The 24,337-nt window shown below is 40.7% G+C and overlaps 1 protein-coding gene across 11 annotated transcripts in view; it reads left to right on the forward strand.

Annotated features, from left to right (window-relative positions):
- Positions 1-17,687, forward strand: part of CADPS (calcium dependent secretion activator) — a 485,320-nt gene extending 467,633 nt beyond the window's left edge. For all 11 annotated transcript variants that reach the window (XM_082638330.1, XM_082638328.1, XM_082638325.1 and 8 more), the window contains 2 exons: positions 13,626-13,730; positions 16,981-17,687. In XM_082638330.1, the coding sequence (XP_082494456.1) occupies positions 13,626-13,730; positions 16,981-17,160 (285 nt within the window). In that variant the 3' untranslated portion in view covers positions 17,161-17,687. The remainder of the gene's footprint in view (positions 1-13,625; positions 13,731-16,980) is intronic.
- Positions 17,688-24,337: the final 6,650 nt, after the last annotated feature.

Raw genomic sequence — 24,337 nt, forward strand, 5'->3', positions numbered from 1 at the left:
TGGTAATTGAGTAGTATCAACGCTAGTTTTGCTCTCATGAGCATTAAAGCACATAATAATAGGCAAACAACAGTGGTTAAAGCAAGCAGGTAGGATTACTATGTTCTTTTGTCAGAAGTATATAATGTCTTGTAGTCAGTTTTAAAGACTTCTCAACCCTCAAATCCACCCCACCGTCACCTGCTGAGTAATTTTGTGTGCTTAATCTCCTGCCCTCAACTCCCAGCTCTCTGCTAATTTGAAGCAAATGGGTATTTCTGACATTAAATAGGGCAGCCAGGAAGCTCTGACCTAGAAAACCTGCATTCTGAAGCACCGAGAAAAAATATTCTTTCACCAATTTTGTTCAGGCTCTTTTGAATGACGAGGTGGGGGGAAAAGTACCTTTCACTGCAACGGGAGGTTGCAGCCGCCCAAGGACGGGTTTTTGCAGAACAAGAAAAAAAAAGAAAGAAAGAAAGAGAAACTTGCCGAGCATCCCCACTCCCAACTTCCCCCATAAAACTTGTCACTTCACATTGCCATCCGCTACCCCAACAATAATCACTCCGTGCCTACTGCTAATTGCGAGCACAGCTGAGGCCCAGCGGGGGGCCCTTGCACAGTCTCAGGCCTTTATAGGAGGCTCAATCTGTTGTATGGCACTTGTTCACACACAAAAAAACTACCAGCAAAGGCAGAAAGAGGCAGAGTCACAGGTTTCTTGTAATCCCTCCGCCTCCCCGCTGACAGCCCAGCCCTAGAAGCATTCCTGGTTTTGTCCTCCGCTTTACAAAATCTGAAGTGACCTTAAGCTATGAGCATGTCAGCTTTTGAATGTCGAGTTGCCGGCTTCTTCAGGTGCATTAAGGAGCTGGGGGTGGGGGGACTACATCTGGCTTCTGCGTGTCTGTTTGCAGCACCCCTGGGGCGAGCTGTGGCTTCCTGTAACATGTAAAATATGAGTGTGAACTCAGGGTTCATGGCAAGGAACAGGAGGTCATGCCTCCATTCAGTTCTAAGTAAAGAAGCTGGGAGTTTGCAGATGTTTTTCTGTACGTGTAATGACACCACCTCCCTCCCCAGCCACCGAGCAACCGAGCGCCGTTTTTTGATGAAATGTGCCACAATCAGTGTGCTACTTGCAGATTTATTCATATCAATTTTTGCGATTTATATATTCAGAGACAAGATTGCTATTTCGGCAACTTTATGTTGGATGTCGTACGTTTGCATCTAGAGAAAGAGGGAAAGAAGTATGGGGAAGGGAGGGTGGGCAGAGAAAGAAAAGAAATTAAGTCTGTTCCTCGGGCCACCAGCTGGGGTGTTGTCAAGGAGACAAAGCGTCCAACAGGAGGGTCTGTGTCCCCCTTTTGCCCAGCGGTCACTTCCTGCCCAGGCTTGGAGGTGGGAAATCTATAGCTCCTGGCCCAGAAGAAGGCCCTTTAATGGCTACTGTGAGGGGGAGTGGGATTGGGGATTTGGGGGAAGTGACCGCTTCATCCCCTCAGTAGATGAAGCCCAGGCTACCCGAAGTAAGGTCTTCCCATCCTTCCTCGGGGTCAAGGATAGGCCCAAGAAGGTCTTTGGCCTGGGCCTCCATGCGGGCCTGGTAGGGGGCACCCAGCCCTTCCTTGTCTACCTTGCCACCCTCTAAGATGAGAAGGGAATTAAGCCTCCTGTGAAATTCCCGCTTGCAGAAATTTCTGTTTCCAGCCCAAAGCCTCATACTGTATTTTCACCAAAGGAAGACATTGGTCGAGCAAACACGGAGATTAATCCTCCTTAGCCTGGGGAATAAATGCTCCTCAGTGGGGCAGTGTTAATTGCCGAGCTGGGTGCAAAGATCATTTTGAGGCATTTAAGAAATACATGATTTTTATTAGTGTAACCGTTCCATGTAGGAGTTATTTCTCAGCAAAGGGCAAAAGCTTTGCCTGCCTCGCTTTATTAGCCTAATTCTACTTAATTGTTTCCTAAAATAGGGGCTTCCTGAACACACATTCCAAACCTTAATAAGTCTGTTGCAGGGTAGGGTGGGGGAGTGATTCTGCTTGGGGGAGCCGCTGCCCTTTTGGGCAGAGGGAACGGGGTCTCGGGGCTGAGTGCTGCTTGATCAAATCTGTGCGTGGAGCATCAGCGGGGGGAGGGGGATGGGGGAGTGAAGGGGATGGGGGAGTCTCCGTGAAAACATATGAGGTGACGCATCACGCAGTGTGAAAAATGCATCCTTTCTTGTTGTTTGGACCCAATCCTCCATGAGGATTCTCAGTTCTCATCTCTGGGCTTCATTTAATTCTCTTTCACAGATTTAGAAATGTTGGCCCCGTGGCATGTTTTAAATAAACCCAATAAGTGACTGAGCAAATGCTACCAGATACGTTCTTTGTTCTGCAGTCGCAGAAGTCGGCCTTGAGAAATTGTCTCAGCCCTGGGATTAAATGAAATGCCCCTGTTCCTCATGCACGTAATTTTTTGGCTTTTTGTGAAACGCGGCTGGGTGTTCCAGATTAGAATATGTACCTTGCTACCTAGCCGTGCTTTCTTTAGCAAAGTTTCCTTTTCAGTAAGGGAGCAATTTTGCATTTCCCTTCTTTTTGTTTTGATTGTGGTAAAACAAGCATAACGTAAAATCGATCAGGTTAACCATTTCAAAGGGTGCAGTTCAGTGGTGTTAAGTGCGTTCACTTAAAGTGCAACCACTTTCTAGAACTCTTTAAGTCTTGCAAAACGGAAACTCTATAGCCATTAAATGATAACTCCCCATTTCCTCCACCCCACCCCCTGGCAACCACCATTCTTTGTTCTATGAATTTGACTATTCTAGACACCTTATGTAAGTGGAATCATATAATATTTGTCTTTTTCAGTGGCTTATTTTACTTAGCATAATATCCTCAAGGTTCCTCCATGTGATAGCATGTGACAGGATTTCCTTCCTTTTTAAGGCTGAATAATGTTCCATTGTGTATAGATACCACCTTTTGTTTATCCATTCGTCTGTCAATAGACACTTGGGTTGCTTCTGCCTTTTAGCTATTGCAAATATCGCTGCTCTGAACATGGGTGTGCAGATATCTCTTCAAGATCCTGCTTTCAGTTTCTTTGCCTCTGTACTCACAAGTGGAATTGCTGGATCTCCATCTTTTTATAATAGCACGTACTCAGGTTGTGGAAATGGTGGAAGAACGGTATCTGAGTGTAAGTTGAGATTGCATTTGCAATTGAAAATTCACTTTCGTGCCTCTGTTTTCCCATCCTTTGCCTTCCCGTCTTTAGGAAAATATCTATCCGTTGATCTTTGACTTAGTTTTCTCATTCAGAGATGGTAAACTTTCCAGCAATATCTTAGGAGTATTAGGAAAGCAAGCCTTTTGGATATTATCACATCTCCTCGCAGGTGACCACCCACCATATTGAGACATATTGGGCAGGATACAAGGGGATTTGTTACTTCTTGGATTTCATACAGTCTGATTGATTCAGAAGCGACAAACTTGTTTCTGGTCTGGCTTTGGGTAGCTTGGAAAGCTTACTGAGATTGTCAACAACTTCATCAAACCATTAAAACAAACAAACAAACAAACAAACAAGAACAGAGAATGTGCCTTCCAGAGAGAGAGACCCCTGTATAGCCTGTATAAGCTAAGCTTTGTATTAAACTCTCCTGCTTGATTTACTTTCAGAAAGGATCCTTCAGGACTCTTACTTCCCTTGTATTTTCTCCCAGGCAACTAAAAGTGATAGTAGTGACTTGGTTAGAAGGCTGCAATGCATTAAATCAGGAGTCCAAGTACACAGTCATCGTTTTGATCATCCATTTGAAATATCATTGCTAAAGACACTTGTTGCTGGATATTTCTCCATATTTCATATTTCTCCAGGTTTAGAGAGTTGAAATTTGGTCTTGAAGACATAACTGCTTATTTTAGTAAAAGAATATTAAGGTATCATTTAGGCTCTTTCTAAGGAGGTTAAAAATAAAATTGCTAAAAAAATAAAAATAAAATAAAATAAAATAGCTCCCAAATGTGAAATTCTACACATTCCTATAGAAGAAGCAAACATTTTAAGCAGTAGCAATTTAAATCAAAGTTGTTAAAAAAATTATTTCGTTTGCACTATCTCTTCCTTATGAGAAGAAGCTAAAGGCAAAGAGTAGTGGGTGCTTTTCACACCAGGTTGTAGATTACCACAGTCTCTGGAACCACGGTTTCAGCAAGGAGCCTCTGACTTCCCCCTCAGTGTTGATTGCATCAGACTTTCAGGAGGATGCTATCCAGAGTTTAGAACCTTGAAAAGCCACGGCACTAAGACAGCTTCATAAAGATTTCAATGAAATGGTTTTTAGGCAGCCAGAGAATTAATGTTTTAAAAAAAAACAAACCTAGTCTCCACTAAAAAGGACACTTGAGATAGCCTGGAAGGTCATTCTGATGATCTATACCCTCTGATTTTGGTGTCGGTTATCTTCAGTGTCTTTGTGCTTTTAGCTGGGCGTCCTGAAGCTGTGACTGGAAATACCCATTTCTAGGAGCAATTGTTTTGATGGATCATATCCTGAATTACAGTAACACTCAAGTAAGGCAGAAGATTGCATCTTTCAACTGCGTATCCATTTTTTAAAGTACTCAGATGATATGCCCCCTTATATGCTCCCTTGGGGAGCTCTGACAAACCCCGAAACTTGTGTGCAGTCTTTTGTTCGTGCCCACTTGGCACAAATGTCTTGAACATGCCAAGGTTTCTTTGTCAAGCCCTCTCTGAATCTGGATTAGAACACTAAATACAACCAGATCCCTGGTGATCCTTAGCCCTAAAGAGATCTGTGAAGCTATGGAATTGCAGCTCAGGCTAACGAAGCTGTGGGGACTTTGGTAGAAACGTGTGGAGAAACCCTTGGTGAAGTTTTTCACATGCTCTTAAATTACCCAAATTGTAAGGAAGAAATATGCATTGAAAGTTTCAAATGTAAAAGATTTCATTACAGTGTTTCAATACAGCCATTTACCTAGGTTGTAGGGTTTTTTCCCCCTAACTAATAATAACCCACTTTGGTCACAAAAAGCAAAATGAAGAACTTAGTCACATGGGTGTGGTCAAAGTATTATCTTCCTCTTTGCTTCCTTGACAACAAATAAAATGTCCTTTCTTCATTAGACAGTCAGGCAAGGTGCTGAGGCAATTTCTCTGCTGTGTGGCTGTGTTGAGTTGGAGAAAGGGTACTTTCCAAAGAGGAGATAAAAATCTTCCAGGTTTCACTGTGTTTCTTCAGTCCAGAAATGCAGGTTGGTTACCAAGAGGTTACAAATTACCTTTTTGCTCAGATCTTTTTTGAAGAATGAAAGCTGCTTAGAAAGCTTTGCACAACCCTGAAGAGCTCGCACTTAGGGAGATACTCTTTCTTATTCGTGAAGCAGGCTAGGATAGCGGAGCTAAGATAGTAACAGGTAACACTTAGTATGTGCCCGGCGCTATTGTAAGCACACCACACATATTAACTCATTTAACCCCCACAACAACCATAAATGGTTTTTATTATCATCCCCATTTAGCAGATGAGAAAACTGAGGCACAGGGAGGTTAAGGGATTTATCAAGATTCAAACACAGGACAGGCCTGATTCAAGTCTATTCTCCTAGCCACTAGGCTATACTGCCTCTCAGCCTCTTGAGTCCAGGTTCCATCTCTTGCTAGCTGCTAGAGCACTTTACTTCTCTGAGCCTCAGTTTCCTCATCTGTGAAGCAAGACTACAGATGATAATAAAGACTCAACTATTTAGACTTTAGCCATGAACTGCCCAGGCATTGAGAGCTTTGCCTCCCTGGCATATATAGCATGAACATGCCAGTTTCAAAGGAAATATATATTTGGAAATAAGCCAACCATTATACTCAGGTCCTTGTGAATTTCAGCTATCATTCATGCTTAGGATGTATTGGACTGAGTCACAGTTTTTTGTTTTTTATAAATTTATTTATTTATTTTTGGGTCTTCATTGCTGCCCATGGGCCTTCTCTAGTTGAGGCGAGCGGGGGCTACTCTTCGTTGCGGTGCATGGGCTTCTCATTGCGGTGGCTTCCCTTGTTGCAGAGCATGGGCTCTAGGCACGCAGGCTTCAGTAGTTGTGGCTCACAGGCTCTAGAGCGCAGGCTCAGTAGTCATGGTGCATGGGCTTAGTTGCTCCATGGCATGTGGGATCCTCCCGGACCAGGGCTCGAACCCGTGTCCCCTGCATTTGCAGGTGGACTCCCAACCATTGCGCCATCACGTAAGTCCCTGAGTCACAGTTTTTAATCAAAGAAAGTGTGTGAAGATGTGTGTTTGTGCATGGTGCAGTTATTGGTCCTTAGGTCAAATACCAAATTTTCTAAAAGCTCATTTTTACTATATTGGACTAAATATTACCTTCCATCATAGGCATGGGGCAGCATGTCTTGTTCAGAAGGTGTGTGTGTATGTGCGTGTGTTTTGCTAAAAGTGACACACTGCAGTACTCATGTTAGACTTCAATAAAATGTTTCTTTAAAGAAAAAAAGCAACACAGGAAGAACTGAGTTTTGCACTGAACTATTTTCATTGGATTTGTGACTCTGCCTAAAATTTCTCTTCTAGCACTTCTGGTGACATCTTTAATTACACATGAAACTGAATTTCCCCAAGGTTCTATTTTACTCTCCCTGTTCACAGAAAATGTTAAAACTTATAATGGATAATTTTTTAGGAATGAAATTTTTATCAATGTCATAACTTTTGTATCTCCAAAACCCTGTTAGGAAAGTTCAATTCGTTGTGACAAAGGCAATATTTCTAGTTGTATTTCTCATTGAAAACTCACACTACCCACAGTGAGAATTTTCTTTTAGTAGCAATTGCTGAGTTACCAACCTAAGAGAAAGTAAGAAGGGATTAGGTAGGGCTACGGAGGGAAATTAAAAATACATTGATGCTAACACAACATTGTAAATCAACTATACTCCAGTAAAAAAATTGTTTTAATTTTAAAAACCCTATATATATATATATATATATATATATATATATATATATAGTTGGAATATATATATATTTTTTTCAAACAATAAATAAATGGGGTAAAATGTTAACAATAGGTGAATCTGGGTAAAGGGTATATGGGTGTCATTTATACTACTTTATTTTTACAACTTTTCTAAGTTTTAAAGTATTTCTAAGTAAAACAGAATATGCATATTATATAATAAATATATTTTCTGTTTAATAAAACAAATACGTTGATGCTACCTAAGAAATGGCACCTCTCATCCCCATCCAACTTTCTAATCATTTCCCTTAAGAGTCAGCAATGATTGTCTCTCATCCATTAGTTCTTTAAGGCTGTTGAGTGGTTTTCCGTGGGAAAGCCCCTGACTCCCCTCCCTCTGCCTAGTGACTTTCTAAGCTCATAAAAAAGTAGAATCTTTTCAACACCAGGCCAAGCTTGGGCTCTGAGGGAGACAGATCCAAGAGCATTATCCTACCCACACACTTGTCCTTTGAGAGCTGAATGACTTTGCTGAAAAGGCACCTGGAAACTAGAGCTGTTTCTATATAAACAAACCATTGCTTTTTAAAATTATTGAGCTGAATGTGACAACTCATACAGATGTAGTGGTAAATAACCAACTTGAAGCCTGTCCCACTGCTTACTAGTTGTGTGACCACAGGCTACTTATTTAACTTACCTATGCGCCTTTTTCTCATCTACAAAACAGGGCTGTTAATAATATTGAAACTCTATTGTTTGTTTGTTTGTTTTGTTTTTTAATTTTATTTTTATTTTTTATTGAAGTGTAGTTGATTTACAATGTTGTGTTAATTTGTGCTGTACAGCAGTGACTCAGTTTTATACACACACACACACACACACACACACACATTCTTTTTTATATTCTTTTCGATTATGGTTTATCCCTGGACAATGAATATAGTTCCCTGTGCTATACAGTGGGACCTTGTTGTCCATCCATTCTATATGTAATAGTTTGCATCTACCAACCCCAGACTCCCAGTCCATCCCTCCCCTTATAGATACTCTTAAGAGTTCAACTTGATGATGAAATTATACAATGCTTGTGGAATGCTCTTCACAGTGCTTGTACATTGTAAGGACTCGGTGTTCAATGAGTAGGTAACTGTTTTTATTAATTTTGTGAATGTGTATGTATGTGTATGTGTGTATTAGTAATCCTGTACAAAATAGGACTTTGTTAAAAACTGAGACTCTATAAAGTCCTATGGAATGGTATTGTCTGATGGGGGGGTTGTGTAAGTTACACGGGTATGTTACCCTTGTAATTAATGAGTATGGAAACACATTGAGTAGTTCTGTCTCCTTTTCAGCCTCTGTCCCTTGTTTTCATTGCCACTCAGGTATCCGATGTGGCTGGCTCCAAAAACAAATGAATCATTAACAGTAAGGTCCCTTTAGGACGTTGAATTAACATCAAGGTAGGGGTGGGAGTAGGGAATTTAGACTCATCTAGGTGGCTGTGATGACAGAGGCATAAAGGCAGCAGCAATCACTGGAGTAACACTCTATCCTGCTGATGAGGGATTATCCAAATCCAAGTGAAAATCCATTTTCTGGGAACCCTATATTGTCCCGTGAGGTGTGAAGTATTCATCCTGTCTCATAATCCTGCAGCACTTCCCAAGGATAAAATTCCCAGGGGAAACAGTGAACCCAAGCCTGGGGACTAGGGAGAGGTGAATGATTCACTTCTCAGTTGCAAAATTTAAGGAGGAGCCAGAAAATATAGTCATCAAATACATATTTTAATATGTTAAAAAAATCAAAATGAATGCAAAAAATCCATGATGAACAAAATACTAAAATGTGCATTAAAGGCAGCATCCGATCCTGCACTTGCAAGATCCTGCCTCACCCGCCTCACCCCAGTCCTAGCTGTAGTGAGCCCCTACATGACAGAGAGACATGTTGTGTATAACGATTCTTCTGCATGAACTCAGTGTAGTTGCAGGGCAGAATGTGTGGCCCGATTATCAGCAAGTTAATTTCTACTAGAAATGGATCAAGAAAATTCTTCTGTACGGTATATTAAAAGGATACCTGTTATGTTTTTGAGAGTAATAATAACAACAGTGGCTAAATTTTATTGAGTGCTTACTATGTGACAGTCACTGTGCTAGGCACTTTACATAATTATCTCTTTTAACACTCACAGTAATCCTATGAAGTAAGGGTTAACCCCAAGAGAAGACTAGGGGTCAGAAAGTTAAGTAGCTTGCTTGAGTTTATCCAGCTAATAAGTAGCCAGCCCAAGCTGAAGCTGTAATTTATCCACACATGGTTTGAAAAATCACTCATTATTTGTCTGAATCCTTTGAATCCAGTATATAAATCTAGGTCAATATAGTTTTAAATGTGTATAATGCACCCAGGATGGTTTTATAGGTTTGGGTGATGATCTAACACAAACAACTTTACAGTGGAATTACTTTGAGCTAGTCATGTGTCCTGTAAGACTTATGCATATGATTCTAGAGATATTCCAATAGGAATAATTTCTTCCACCATTGCATGCCTTTCTCTGGTCACTTGCTCTGCTTTCTTCCTTGTTTTGTGGTATTTCTTGGGTTGAGAAAGAGAGAGAAAAAGAGGAGAGAGATGACGTTAATGGTGATGATGATGAAGATGTTAGTGGTGACGATGATGTGACAATTGTGATGATGCTGGTGGTGGTCGTCGTCATGGTAGTAGCTAACATATATTGAGGCCTTATTATGTGCCGAGTACTGTGATGTGAGCTTTATTAGCATTAATTCATTTAGCATCACAACGCCTATGAAAGGCTGATTAATTCCCATTTTCTGATTGAGAAAATGAGTCTCTGAGAATATATGTAACTTGCCCAAGATCACAAACCTAGGCAAAAGACAGATAAAGCCTGTGCTCTTAACAACTATGATGGAAGAAAGGGAGGGAGGAAGGGAGGGAAGGGAGGGAAGGAAAAGAATTAAATGGCACAGTTTTAGATCAACCTTCCAGGTTCTCTTTTTTTGCATTCAATTAAAAAATTTTTTTTTATTGAGGTATAGTTGATTACAATGTCATGTTAGTTTCCGGTGATTTTAACAACCCGAGAAGTTCCTGCAGGCCATAGCTATGATGGGCGTCCTTTTGGCTTCCAACTCTAACACCTTCACAGAATTATCCCCAGAGAACATACTTCAGAGGTACCCAGGGTACTGGGGATTTTATTTCTCTAGGGCTTTTTTAGGATTAAAGTAACCTTATGTAGAAAGTTTCCATTTAATATACCTGAATTAAGGGCAGGCAGCAAAGGAGTCATGAGTATACTTAAATACTTAGTTTATGTCATCAGCTCACAATTTTTATTTCTAAGGGTTTAGAGTGCATTTTACCAAAATTTTAGTGTCCAGGTATCAGGCTATCTCTGGAAAAGGCATATCTGAACCAGAGACAAAACAAAGTGGGGAGAACTTAAAATGTTTTATGAATTTCCTCTTTTGAAGAATCATAACAAATCTGCTGTATTAGCATCGATCTCAAATAAAGCAAACCTGATTAATAAGCACTGTGAACTGAATGTTATAACAACTGGCTTTCTGGAAGGGAGAATGCCCTGGTTTCTGGCATTTGCCAATTTCCATAGGGTAAAAACGCCCACTAAGGCCTATTTCTAGATATCAATGTGATACCCCTGAATGTAGAGTTGGGAAGAGATACACAAGATCAGCTCTCATGTCCAGCGCACTATTACACCCTCCTAGGGAGGAGTCATTAGGTGATCAGCTTTTTCACTCCAGTGCCTAATCCTGGAAAACTGCCACTTCTGGACTCACTAGCTGTGTGACCTTGGGCAAGTCACTTCACCTCTCTGGGCCTTTGTTTACTCCTCTACAAAGGAGGAGCTCTGTGGAAGATCCCCTTCACCTCTAATGTTTTAAAGTTCTAGAAGGCAGTGACTCCTGCTTTCTCCAACATCCAAGTGCCTTTAAGCGCCTTTCTGGAAAACCAAGTTAGCGCTGTGCTTCATCCAAGAGTGCCTCCAATTTCATCTACTGAGCATAAGGTTTGGAAAGGCGTGACTTACTCCCTTTTGCCTCTTGAAATGTGTAGCCAATGGGGCATCATACATTTTTTACACTTCTTTTGCTAGATGTGAGATCCAGGAGAAAAAGCATGGATGTTCCAGGGCTTTCTTGTTCTCCTGGGGTGGGAATCTGTGAGCGTGATGCGCTGATCCATCCATCGCTGCATGCATTTCCTACCGCCCTACCCTTTCAGCAGCAGAGAAAGAGTATTGATAGCAGTCTACCTTTCCCTTTTAATTTTTTAATAGCCAAAAGCCATTTACAAGAATGGGAATTACTTATATAAAATGAGGGCTGGGGGGGGGAGTTCGTTATTTTTTTCCCCTGAAAGGTGGCATATCTCTCAGCAAAGAGAAAAAGGCATGTTGCACAAGGCTTGCTGGCAGTGATAGAAGCCAGCGCTGGTTTGCCCGTTGTCACAGCCAAAGCAAAATGCCACCTCTGCCTAGAAGCCAGAGTGCCACATTCCTCTTTTGTGTCCCTGAGATGCACTCATCATGGGGTCCTGGTCTTGTAGGTTTGGCCAGGAGGTCACCCAGGTTCCTTTGAAGGTCATTTTCCAACCCCAGGAGGTGGGAGTCTGGGGTAGGGGGCGTTGCTCATGACACTCAAAATAGATTATTTGAGCCCCCAGATTTCATGTCAGAATAAGTCAGTAAATGTGGAATTTGAGGCCTGGGGTAAACACAAGAGGTCCCCCAGCTGAGAGTAAAGTAGGGCTATAGAAACACCCATGACCTAGTCATATTCCTGTCCCTAGCCCCTTAACAAACCCAGATGCAATGACATCAAGAGCTCCAGAATCCCAAGGCAGGAGGTGCCAAAAACACCTCCAAATAATCACAACCCCCCCGCCAAAAAAAGTTTCAGTGAAATGTTCTTGCTCCTAGAGGGGAAAACCTGTCCATGCCTGAAGCAGCTGGACCAGGGCAAATCCCCTGCCTACGTGGAGTGAACTGCAGATCTCAAGAAATAAATCCCTACCCCCCCCCACCCCGCCTGCTCCCTTGGGGAGGGACAGAAGGTTCCTGAAACTGACAGTTTCGCCTCCGTGATCTTTAAAAGAGCAGAAGTTGGCTGTGAGGCTGCGGTGCTGCCTTGATTGGGGTAGTGTGGTCTCTGTTTGCGGCTGGGCTCCAAGGAGAGCCACAATTGGCTCTGATGAGGAAAGAGCCTAGAAACGAAAGATTGCAAAGAGGGCTTCTGAACGCCATGGCTGAGACTGTGTCGTTTCTTGCAAGGTGAAACTTGGCAGTTCTACCTTGCAAGTAAAAACCCAAATTAATTTTTTTTTTAAAGAAATTAAGTCAGAAACAAGGCTTCGGAAAAACTGTGAGTGTTAGGCATAAACTGATTTTGGATGATCTTTAGGTGAGAAAGGGTGGAGTTACCATCAGAAACATGTTTTTATTTATGCTTTTCAAATCTCCACTGGTGTGCGTGTGCGTGTGCGCGTGTGCGTGTTGGTTAACAGGAGAGTATGCAGCGTTTCAATTCTCTAACCACTTTTTTTTTAACATCTTTTCTGCACACAGTTCATATACATGCCCTATAAATAAATATATAGGTCCATCCACACCTTTTCATTTTATTTGTAAATTGTTTGGTATAAGCGGCAATGCGTAATGAAACCTGGTGAAGTTTAAAAGATTAGATTTTTTTTGGTACTGACACTTCATAACACTGTTCATATGTCTCCGAGTGAGATTTATGAATATATGAGCAGTACTGCAAAATTATACCGCACCAGAGACTCCGTGCACCACAGGGGTGGCAGTCTAAAGTGACACAGCTTCAAGCATTTTTCACAGACAAGAAGCAAAATTTAACCCCCTTAAGGGGAAGTATGATTTCAACAGCTTGAAATGAGCTCATTTGTAGATGTTTTTTTTTCTCTCATCTTCCATAATTTTTTGGTGTTAAGATTAAAACAGATTGCACAGCCAATGTAAGGCCACATAAGCTGCCCAGAGTATAATTTGGCCCTTAAAGAGAAACCCGCCTTCATTGTCTTTATCCGAATGCCCCTTTAGGGTAAATGAAGGTAAACTTTGCCCTGAATTCTTAAGGCTCTCAGCCTGATTCCTAGAATTGTCCTAAGCAGACAGGGTCTGGATTTTTTCAAAAGGTAAGTAGCAAGGGGCATCGATTGGTTCAGTGGAGAAGCCCCCATCGTCTTGGACACCCGAGACAATGGTGTTAGGACACAAACAGTGACTTAAATCTCAACTGAGTAAAATGAACCAACAAAAAGGAGAATCAGAAGAGCAAACGGTGGTCTTTATGAATTGATTGTATATGAGGTGTGTATAGTGGAAGAGTTCTGTTTTCGATTCAGAGTCCAAACCGATCTCTTTTCGGCTGATCTGGTACCTCGTGATTTTTGCGTCAGTTACTGTTCATGATCTCTGTGCTCTGAAATTCTCTTTAACCATTTTGTTTTCCTCTTGGAACAGAGCAGGGTGCTCACACGTGGCCTGTTTCGTCTCTGTTCTTTAAATGCTCCGTGATGTGTTGGCTGGAGAACTTTTGTCTTTTTTTTCAGCAATGGTACAGCAGCTCCATGAACGTGATCTGTACCTGGCTGACGGACCGGATGGACTTACAGCTTCACATTTATCAGTTGAAAACACTAATTAGGATGGTAAAGGTAAAAGAAAACATAATGATTCTCCTTTGCAAACAGCTCACTGAAATACATTTCATTGGCAAGCTGCAGGATTTCCTTAACACAAAAAATATTAGTTTGTGTATAAAACAAGGTGATTCCTAAAACAGTATCTCAGGCAAGAAAAACCGGTGAAATCACTTTGGGATGCCTGGTTAATTTATTACTCAGACATCAAAGGGAAATTTAATAAAAAGGAATTTGATATTTTATCCAGACTGGATAAATACTTTATGTATTTGCCATGCAAATATACTGCAAGGGCCATCATGCCCTTTGCATTAAACTTTCAAAAGCTGGCTTTTGGGTACCACTATGCTAATCGCATCCATTACCAATTTCATTTATGGTTTAATTAAATAAAATTTTGCCACAATTAATTTAATAGAAATATTTACCTCCGGCTCTTTCTAAATATGTCCTGTGATCATTATCTGGATGCAAATCAATATTGTTCTTGTAGTTAATTGAAGTAGTTTCTCTTACAATGCGTGTATACAGTGAAATGTAAAGGATCCTGAAGGTGAGGTAACATACCCTGAATGTAGCTTTTTTTCCCCCTGTTCTTGTGTGTGTGCCTTGGACTAATGATAATTATTTCAGCGTGAAATCTCAGTGGTTTACATGAAATAATAAGATCACAGAAGGGGGTAAATACATTTTTGATCATTTCAGTTTCCATTTGATGTTTCATCATAGGGGGTTTTAAAACATTCGTATGCAAAAATCTCATTCAGAGCACAAAGTCTCTTTAAAAATATTTTAATGATAAAGCAGAGATGCATTTCCATTTCTTAACAGTTTGCCGAGTCCCCCCCCCCCGCCCCGCCCCGCCCCGCCCCCGCTATTCCCCCCCCCCGCCCCGCCCCATTTCTTAGTCTCTTTCGGATTAGCGCCATTTCATTGAAGGTGCTCCACTACCCCAGTGCTGACTTAAAACCAATTACTGTTCCGTTGAGTGTAATTAAGGAGAATTATTATCATATGCATTTGATCTCACAAAGAGTCCTCCCAGGGAAGGTTGCAGACAGCAGTGTACTGCAGCTCTTAAAAAAGAAATCTATGCACTTGGACTGTGCACCCAGCCTAATTTTCATATATTTAAATTTCAGTTCCTTAAGGCAACCTCACTAACCATTGCCTGACCCCTTGCATTCCATTTTCTGGCTATAAATACTCTTAAGGGGAATTTTTTCTGTTTGACCCTTCCTGGGTAGACATGAAAAGAAGACATGAATTTTAACGTGTTAGAATATCTTCCCATTACTGATTTTCAGATTTTTGTTGAGACTGTTAGAATTAGCAATATTTTATTAAGAAAAAAATATAAGTCAGAGAGGAGGTTTCTTCTTAACCTCTGCCAAAAACAACACAAACGTGAACCACAGGCAAGGGACACAGAAACGTCCCTGCCGAAGGAACTCCTTCACTTTTGCCAAAAGTGGGCCCGGCTTAACTAGAGCCACAGCACAGAGGGATGAAGCAGAATTCACCACCTCTTCCCTAAGTACGTTACCCAGGGGCCTCCTTCTCCGAGGCAAACTTCCAATGATAATTGGCTTTCTTTCCTGCCTCTGCATCACTTGGTTTATTCATCCATTCATTCATTATCCAGCAAGCATTTTTTCATCCAACCTTGGACAAATATTAGTCGAGTCCCTACTTGTATACTACAAGATGGGAGTATTTTTAAAAAATGACTCTATGTGGTCCCTGACCTTAGACATTCAGAGTCTGGCTGGGAAACTCACTGCTCTGGAATTTGACTAGAGAGGAGAATATTCAAGTGAGTTCTTCCTTTTTCTTATCATCTTCTGGCAATCAATTCTAAGTGATTGAAAAGTACAGAAAAATCAAGTAAATCATCTGGATATCTGGTCTCCACCAGACCTAGCATTTTACTCAGCCTCCTACCCTTCCCCCTCCAGGTACAGACACAGTTCCGCTAGCTACCTAGCCTTGCAGCTTGAGCCATAGCTAGGATGACCTTTGAATTTAGTGTCGAAACCAGATGACTTTGAAGAAAGAAAGAAGCTGCTACAAATAACCATACTGGGACCATAGATATAAACTGGCAAAGGGAACATGTGGTCATCCTATCCATAATCTTTTATTACTGGACTTCACTGAGCTGAACAGCATTCACTAGTTCACTCTGCAGTCATTACCACATGAGACCTTCAGGAGTGGTTGACATGGTGATTGACACTAGGACTGCATCAGATGGACTCCAAAACCCAGAAATCATAACGCAAGTGGCGTTGAAGTATGTTACCGTTCCTTCTTTTGACCCCTTAGCAAGTTTCCCATATCAAGAGGAGAAACAAACAGCAGAATCAGTAGCTGAAATGATATGCAGTGTGATGAGGGGAGTTGTAGTTAGAGAGAGATCTTTTTCAAAAAAATGTTTTGTGAAGTAGACAACAGCCAGATGCTTCTGGTCATGTTCAATTAACGCGAAGGGATTCCTAGAAAAACAGTCCCTGGGATACCTAAGGAAATCCAAGAGAAATCGCCTGAAGGAACAAAGAAAGAACTTGTGGTTCAGCAATACCAAACCATTGTTCTTGAAAAAGAGCCAAATTTCTTCCCTGAGACCCTGAAGTTGTGAACAGAATAGATACACTTCTTTCCTAAGGAGATGAGAAATGTCACATGCCCGCAACATATTGATGAGGCATTAAGGCTCCATCTTCCCCGTAATTGTTGCTGCCTATGATCGGTTTCGTATACCAACATGCATATGTCTGTCTTGTGAATGAGACAGAGGGATACGCAGTTACAAGCCTCACAAATACTAAGGACCAGACTGCAGCAGAAATCGTAAAATACCATAGTCATTTGATCCATCATTTATGTGTTATAGCCCCTCACACTGTCTATCATATGATATGATACAAACCTAAGAGAAAGAACCAGACCAAAAAAAAAAAAGAACCAAAACAATTATGGAACATTTCCCTTTACAGAACTGAATAAACACAAGCTTATGTTCTTTGCTTTGTCTCATCTAATACAGTTTATCCTGTCACCATTTCTCATTTTCTGTCATTCAACAAATCTCAGTTTTCAGTACAAGTGAAATCTGAGCATGGTGGCTTTTCATGTGCCAGTGCATGAAGTGTGACACTTAGCTGAGGTCAGTGTTCTCAACCCCATGCTTGCCTTGTGCCCTGTCCGTCCCTTCATGGAGATGAGATCTCCCTCATCACTGCATCTTTTCCCTCCTTAGAAAACCTATAGAGATTTCCGACTGCAAGGAGTCCTGGACTCAACCTTAAACAGCAAGACCTACGAAACCATCCGGAACCGTCTCACTGTGGAGGAGGCCACAGCGTCCGTGAGCGAGGGCGGGGGTCTGCAGGGGATCAGCATGAAGGACAGCGATGAGGAAGACGAAGAGGATGATTAGAACGCTTGGGCCTCGAGTCCACTAGCCAGAGTCTTGTAATCAATGCATGTCCTTAGTCTGTTAGTTAACCCCATTATGGAATTTTCTGTCAACTACCATGCCATGAGATGTGTACTGATGATACAACTGCCATTTTAGCTACGTGGTACCAAGATTAGCAAACGACCTTCGACTCTACGATTTCCTGAATCCATGTCTATCTGTTTACAAGCAATATGGAGCACCATTCTTTAAGTACCATTTATGGAGAATACATAGCTCAGTTGCTAGGTGTACCCCTGTTATCAGCAGAGTTCAGTGATGCTTCATCAGTGTGCTGTGCGCGCGTCGACGGTAAATGGATGTGAGGGCGAGTACGCCAGTTACTTTCTTTGTTTCCCGTATGTGGATGCCAGTTACTTAAAGGAGTACAATAAATGAATTTAACTAAGACACATAGATCTGCTTTGTTTTTTGAAAAACAGAAGGCAAGTCTCCAATAACCAACTTTCAGTTCTTTCTGTTCCCCTAAAGCTGAAAAATGAACCCTTGGTGTCCTTGTTAACCCTTTCATTTATCCAGATAGTTACCCCAAAAAAGGATGGCTACATACCAATGGATTGATCCTCCTAATTGCCACGGCAAGGGCGATCCTATCATAACATCCAGCACAGTTCAGAGCGACTGTCTTCTATCAAAGTTCATCCTATTAGATGTTATGTTTTGCTTTTATGTTTCAATAACCGTGTATGTAAAAAATAAAAAAAGACCTGAATATTTAAATTATGACCCTAGACTATAAATGTGTTTATAATAAGACATGGATATTTCCTTCAGTAGATTGTAACCATAATTTAAATTATTTTGTTCCACACTGTTTTTTATATCTGTCATGTACATTGCATTTTGATCTGTAGCTGTGTGACCCTGGGGTCCTCTGCAGAGCTCTTTCTTTCTGTGTCAAGTAGTAGATCCATCTTGCTTTTGCCTTATATAAAGCCTACAGTTATGAAAGTGTGGAAAACTGTGGCTTCTCAATAAATAACTGTTCACGTGTCCCAAGAATACTTTTGAGTCTTTTTTTTCCTCTGTCTCCTTTGACAGCCAGAACTGAAACACGCAAAGCAGGAAGACGTGGGGAAAGAGGAGGGAAGGGGTCATTTTCATAGAGTGTTCTCGAAACTGTTGGAGTGGGTAGTTTTCAAACACTTGTCTCCACGAGAAACAGCCTAAAATTCCACTAATTCAGACTCTACTAATTCAGAATCTGTGGGCATTTGGACATGTTGGGCTGATTACACTTGCATTATAGGATAAATAAGGGTTTGCTAAGCAAGAGAGTAGTGTAAACGAGAGAAATGTTTCTCCTGTATGAAGAGAAGGCCAACAAACTGTTTTTAAGCACCACTTTAACAGCAGTGTTTGCATTCAAACAAAGCGTGTGCCAATTATATATGATTCTTATATATTTGTTAAAGCATTTTACAAGATTCTCTAAGATATGGAGTACTCTTTTGGCTCCCCAGTCCTTGTCAGCCGTATACTCACCTAAGTTTAAAAGAAACCAAACATTTTGGTAGCCTTACCTGTTTTATTTGTGCCTGCCACTAAATCAAGCTGACCTTTCCTTAGGGCTGACTGCAGTTTTAGAGAAATGACTACCTTTTCAATAGGACCAGGCAGAATCCTCACCAGTTGGTCTCGACAGATCAACCCCTCTAAATAGCATGTCTCTCTGTTTAATCCTTGAGGTCTGCAGGGACAAATCACCAGTACTTCCTGCCCTTAGTACTTCAAACAACTCCCATTTATTGAGCAACTATTTTATGCCAATAGTTGCCATTATTGGGCAACTATTTTATTATCAAATGTATTTATTTTATACATCCTGCATGTCTTACCGCATTCAAATCTCACAACAACTGTAAGAGGAGAGGACTGTTATTATCCTCATTATAGACGAGAAAATTGAGATCAGAAAGCTTAAGGTAACTTGCCCTGTGGTTACACAGCTCCACTGAGAAACGTTAGAGATACTAGCGTAGAACTGTTCAGATGAATGATGGGGGTATCGCATCAGGTGCAAAAAATCTTTGATCACCTAACAGCACAAAGTTAAGTCAGTGTGGCAAAGGTAGAATTTTGTGAAATATATTTGTATTAATGATATTTTGAGTTGCAAAACTAAAGCATATTTCTCTCAACAATTAAAAACAACTCAAAGATGCACAAGAGAGAGCATCGCCCAGTGTATAGGATTGGAAAAAGGAAGAAAATGCTCAGGAGCCTGGAGGAGTGAGTGAGGTAAGTAACCAAGAGGCATAAAGAGAAACAAGTTAGACAAGACCTGAAACCAAGTTGTTTTTTTTTTTTTTTTAAGTTTCCTTCAAAAGAAGAATTCACCACAGCCTAGCACTGAGGGTCCTGTTGGATACCATCTCCCAGCGAGACTGCCCTGGAGGGAGGGCTGTGGAGAAGGAAATGACATCAGAAGAGCTCAGAGACAACAACAAAACTAAGTTCAAGTCTCAGGTTATCATTGCCACAGACTCAAAACAGAGCTCTAGCTCTGGGGACCTAGAGCTTTCCTTTGCGATGTAATCTGAAGTTTTCTTTTCCTTTTTTTTTTTCTTTTTTAATTAAAATACGATATACCTGCAAAAGAGTGCACACATCCTAAGCATACAGCTCGATGATCTGTGAAAGTGGCCACACTCTTGGAATCGTCACCAGGTCAAGAACTAGAACACAATGAACACCCCAGATAGACCCATGCTGGTGCCCCTTTCCAGTCTCTCCCCCTCCTTAGGGGTAAAGGTTATCCAAAGGTAACCACTATCCTGGTTTCTAATTGCATCAGTTAAATTGAAACCTTCATGCAATTAGACTCACAATACCTATTCTTTTATGCCTGGCTTCTTTTTGCTGTATGTCATACTCTTGGTGTAACTGTGGTTCATTTCTTCCCGATGCTCTATAGTATTCCAGTGTATGACTATACCACAATTTACTTATCCATGTTAACGTTTTGTTTTTAGTTTGGGGCTCATAGGAATCATACTGCCATGAATTTCTTCGTATGTTTCTTGTGGTGCAATGGCTGGGTCAGAGGGTAAAGATATGTTGCTCATTTTTAGGAAATACTGCCAGTTTTCCACAGAGCAAGAATGAAGTTACACTCTTACCAGCAGAGGATCAAAGCCCCTGACAACAGTAGGTATTGGCCTTGACAGTACCAAGTATTGTCGCTAATTTTGGTCATTCTGTTAAGTGGTGCAGTGCTTTATAATTGTAGTTCACTGATTACACAAATGGAGTTGATTGCCTTTCAACACACGTATTGGCAGTTTGGGTAGCTTCTCTTGTGAAGTGCACGTTTACGTTTTTTTCCCTTTTCTTAAAAGAGGAAAATTCTAGAGTTATTTGAAGACTGGTAGGGAAGAGGCCTTAGGAAAAAGTGCCAGATGGATGGTGAGAGATCGAGATGTAGAGGGAAATGTTAACCTGATGGAAAAGCATTCACTATACTAACAATCAGTCCACAAAGAGTTGAGTCCATACTGGCCGGGGAGTGCTGGAAACACCCAGGCTCTCTCTCTAATCCATTCCCTCTCATTAGCCAGTGGGACCTTTCTAAAAGGTAACTGTGCCCTTGTCCATCCTCTAATTAAAAGAATTCAGTGGCTCCCCTTGCTCATAGAATGAAGCCCAAATTGGTTAAGGTGATGTACAAGGTCGTGTGTGATCTGATCCTCACCTCCCCCTCCAGCCTTCTCTGCTAACCCTACACCTCCCTCTCTCTAGGCTACAGCTACCCCTGCCATCTTTCACTTCCTGTGCACCGTGATGCTTCCCACCTGGGCCCCTCCCTCTGAGCACTTCATCTCTTCCTTCACATCCCAGCTAATTAAATTTGACTTCCCCAGAGAAGCCCTTCCAAACCCTGCCCTCACTCCAGCATCTATTTCCCTGGTATATATCCTCATGACTCTCTCTACTTCTCTTTCATACTATTCATCACACAATTCACGGAGGGGTTATCTTCATCATTACATGTTTCATGTAGTTCCTCTCCACTTCAGGTGGATGTGATCTGTGCCAGCTTCCCTACTCTATCCTGATTGTAGTCATTCAATATATAATTAATAAATGAAGGCTGAAAGTACAAAAATGTTAAGTCATCGAATTACTGTTCTCTTAGAACCTTTAGTCTAGCCGTTATGACTCTTGAAAAGACTTATATAGACTAAATACTGTAAGATTCAGAGGAGGGTTCAGAGGAGGGAGAAGGAAAGGAAGGCTTCCTGGAGGAGGGGGTCTTGAAGAGCCCATAGAGAAGACAGGAAAAGACATGGACCAAAGCAGAGGGAGGTGAGGGGATGTGCCACTTGGTTGAAGCTGTTTTTTTCTCTGATGGATTCCCAGTGCCTGTAGTGGATTCCCAGTGCCTGTAGTAAGCAGTCAACAAATACATGTTGACTTAAGACATTAATGAATATGCTCAGTGTGTTAGGGGAGCCTGGCTTCATGGAAGGATTTATGCAGGGAGTTGGGAGAGATTAAGATGGGAAGGGTGGATTAAGGTTTCCAAGGAGGACATCTAGTTTCATTTAGTTTGGGCTTATTGTTCCCCATAACAAAGAGCTAACTAGGATTTTTATTTTTTCAAAATATTTAAAGGAATTTTTTAAGTTAAAAAAAAAATCAGAGCAGAATTCTATGAAACAAGAAGTTGAAGTCTCTCCCTTCCCCAACCCATTTCCCCAAAGTAGCCATTGCTAACAGATGGGCATATATTCTTCCAAATATGTTCAAATTATATATAAGTATATTGGATATATATATTTATATATATAATACATATATCCAATATCCAGTTGGATATATTTATATTTTTACATATTTTTATATATATATATTTAAAAATATATTTTCACAAATGGGATTGAGCCTGAGCCTACTAAGGCACATCATATTTTTCACTTATCAGTGTAGGGCCATTTCCATGTCTGCACATACAGATTTTCGGTATGACTTTTAATGCTTGTGCTGTATTTAAGGAGATTGTCTAATCAAAGAAGAAACAAGAACAAAATGAGGTAAACTGAAAATCCAGGATGAAATGGAGAATGGATCAAAACATAATGGTAGAAATGAGCCATCTGTGGAAGTGACCCAAGAGTCTGTTTGAAATGTGTGACTCAAGAATTTCTGAAACACCCCAAATTCAACCCCAGTCTAACTGCACTGTATTATAATGATTTTTTTATGTGTCTGTCTCCCCGCTAGACTGCCAACTTCTTGAGGTCAGGGACTATGCATCTATTTGTGTGTGCCAGGCTGGTGCCTGGAATATAGGCACTCAATAAATGTTGGTTGAATTGAAAGGGTGAACATCAGAGAGGCACACCTGAGGATGATCATGACTAAGAAAGTATAAAGTAGGGACTTCCCTGGTGGTCCAGTGGCTAAAACTCCGCACTCCCAATGCCGGGGGCCCAGGTTCGATCCCTGGTCAGGGAACTAGATCCCACATGCATGCCGCAACTAAAAGATCCCATGTGCCGCAACTAAGACCCGGCACAGCCAAATAAATAAGTAAAATATTTTTTAAAAAAGAAAGTATAAAGTAAATTTATTACAGTATCCTCTCTCTGTAAAGAAAGAATTACTAAAAAAGATGATGAATCTCAATAGCTTTAGGAAAACCATCCACCTCATCATTAACGTGACCTGAATTTCCGGTGCCGGCGTGAATAGTAATGCTGTCATAAATTTGGGATTCTGTAAGAATTTTAGGAAATCAACCAACCAGTAAGGGTTGTATCATTATTGTTTCAACATAAATTTTAAGAAATTCATTTTATTTAAACTTTAAAATCCAAAATAATTGTGTTCTTTGTGGCCAATTTCCATCAGCACATGGTTAACAAATCTGAAATGAAATCACATTGTGCACAATTTTGCAATTCTGGGTAAACAAATTTTTTAAAATCAATATTCATCTTTTATTCAAGGTTGTTTTCCTTCTTCATCTAAATACTAAAATTATCATCTGTTTTCCTTCTTATGAAACTATGCATTTCAACCAAAGTCGTAAATCTGCCTTTGTTGTAACTAAGCAAAGGAGGAGAGGGTGCCATCAGCCAGCAGAGTCCTCTCCCCTGACGACCGTACATTGAAGGTCAAAGAAAAACACTACACAACAAGTGATCACAGCCACCAGCTAACAGAGGAATAACAAGATCACAATTACTACAAATAAGAGGAATGCAAAGGCTGTAACAAAAAGCCAAGAGTACCCAGATAACATTTTTTCTTATTTCCTAAGAATCTATGATGTGATGGCAAAAAGCAATTGTAAACATGGTTAAGTTGGCATATTTCCCTCTGTCCATCAGAAACAAGTTGGCTTGTTTCCTGGGTAGTGAATACAATTGCAAAGAACAAACAAGGCTTTGCTTAAATCTCCAAGCAAGAAACATGTGATTGAAGATAGTATGGATTTTAGAGAAAGCGTTGGAAATTTTGGAACGCACTTAAAAGAAAACCAAAGGCAGCGTAAGAAGACAAATACTGCCAGTATTTGGTGCAAAGAAAAGTACAGTTTAGGTGGAAGCTATGACCAGGTTTCAAACTCTGATGTCACTGTATGAATGTCACTATGTTATTGTCCTGAACTGGGCACCTCACTCGGTCTCCCCAATCAACCCCTGGAACAGGGCTTTGAACACAATAAATTCCTCCACAGTGTTCTTTAGTGCAATTACTTTCATTTTAGATAAAAAACACCCTTCAAAAAAATCAAACATTAAGATTATAGACTGAAAATTCCAGAGCATATGGGGAATATCGACATTGCAATGTATTTGGAAAGTCTGAACTCTTCAGAGGACGCTTTAATTAAACGACAGTCTCTAGTTTTGTGATCCTACAAGTTGAACTCCTATGAAATAATTTTTGGCAGGATGAAGAGATGTCTTTCTCTCCAAAACTTGGAATAGTTCTGATAAAATAATTCTGGAGAGATTAACCTAGACTAGTGATCTCCCAATCAAGGAAATGGGTTTCTTTCTACATTGAAAAGAAGTAAAACCATCTCTGATCCATTTCTTCTCCAACTTTTAGTCAGATCAATTCTTATGTTTCATTGATTCTAAGATAAAGCTTTTTTTTTCATTTTTAACGTCTCTGAAAT

This window comes from Mesoplodon mirus (genome assembly GCF_964341445.2).
Source record: "Mesoplodon mirus genome assembly, chromosome: 12".
In the NCBI taxonomy this organism is placed as follows: domain Eukaryota; kingdom Metazoa; phylum Chordata; class Mammalia; order Artiodactyla; family Ziphiidae; genus Mesoplodon; species Mesoplodon mirus.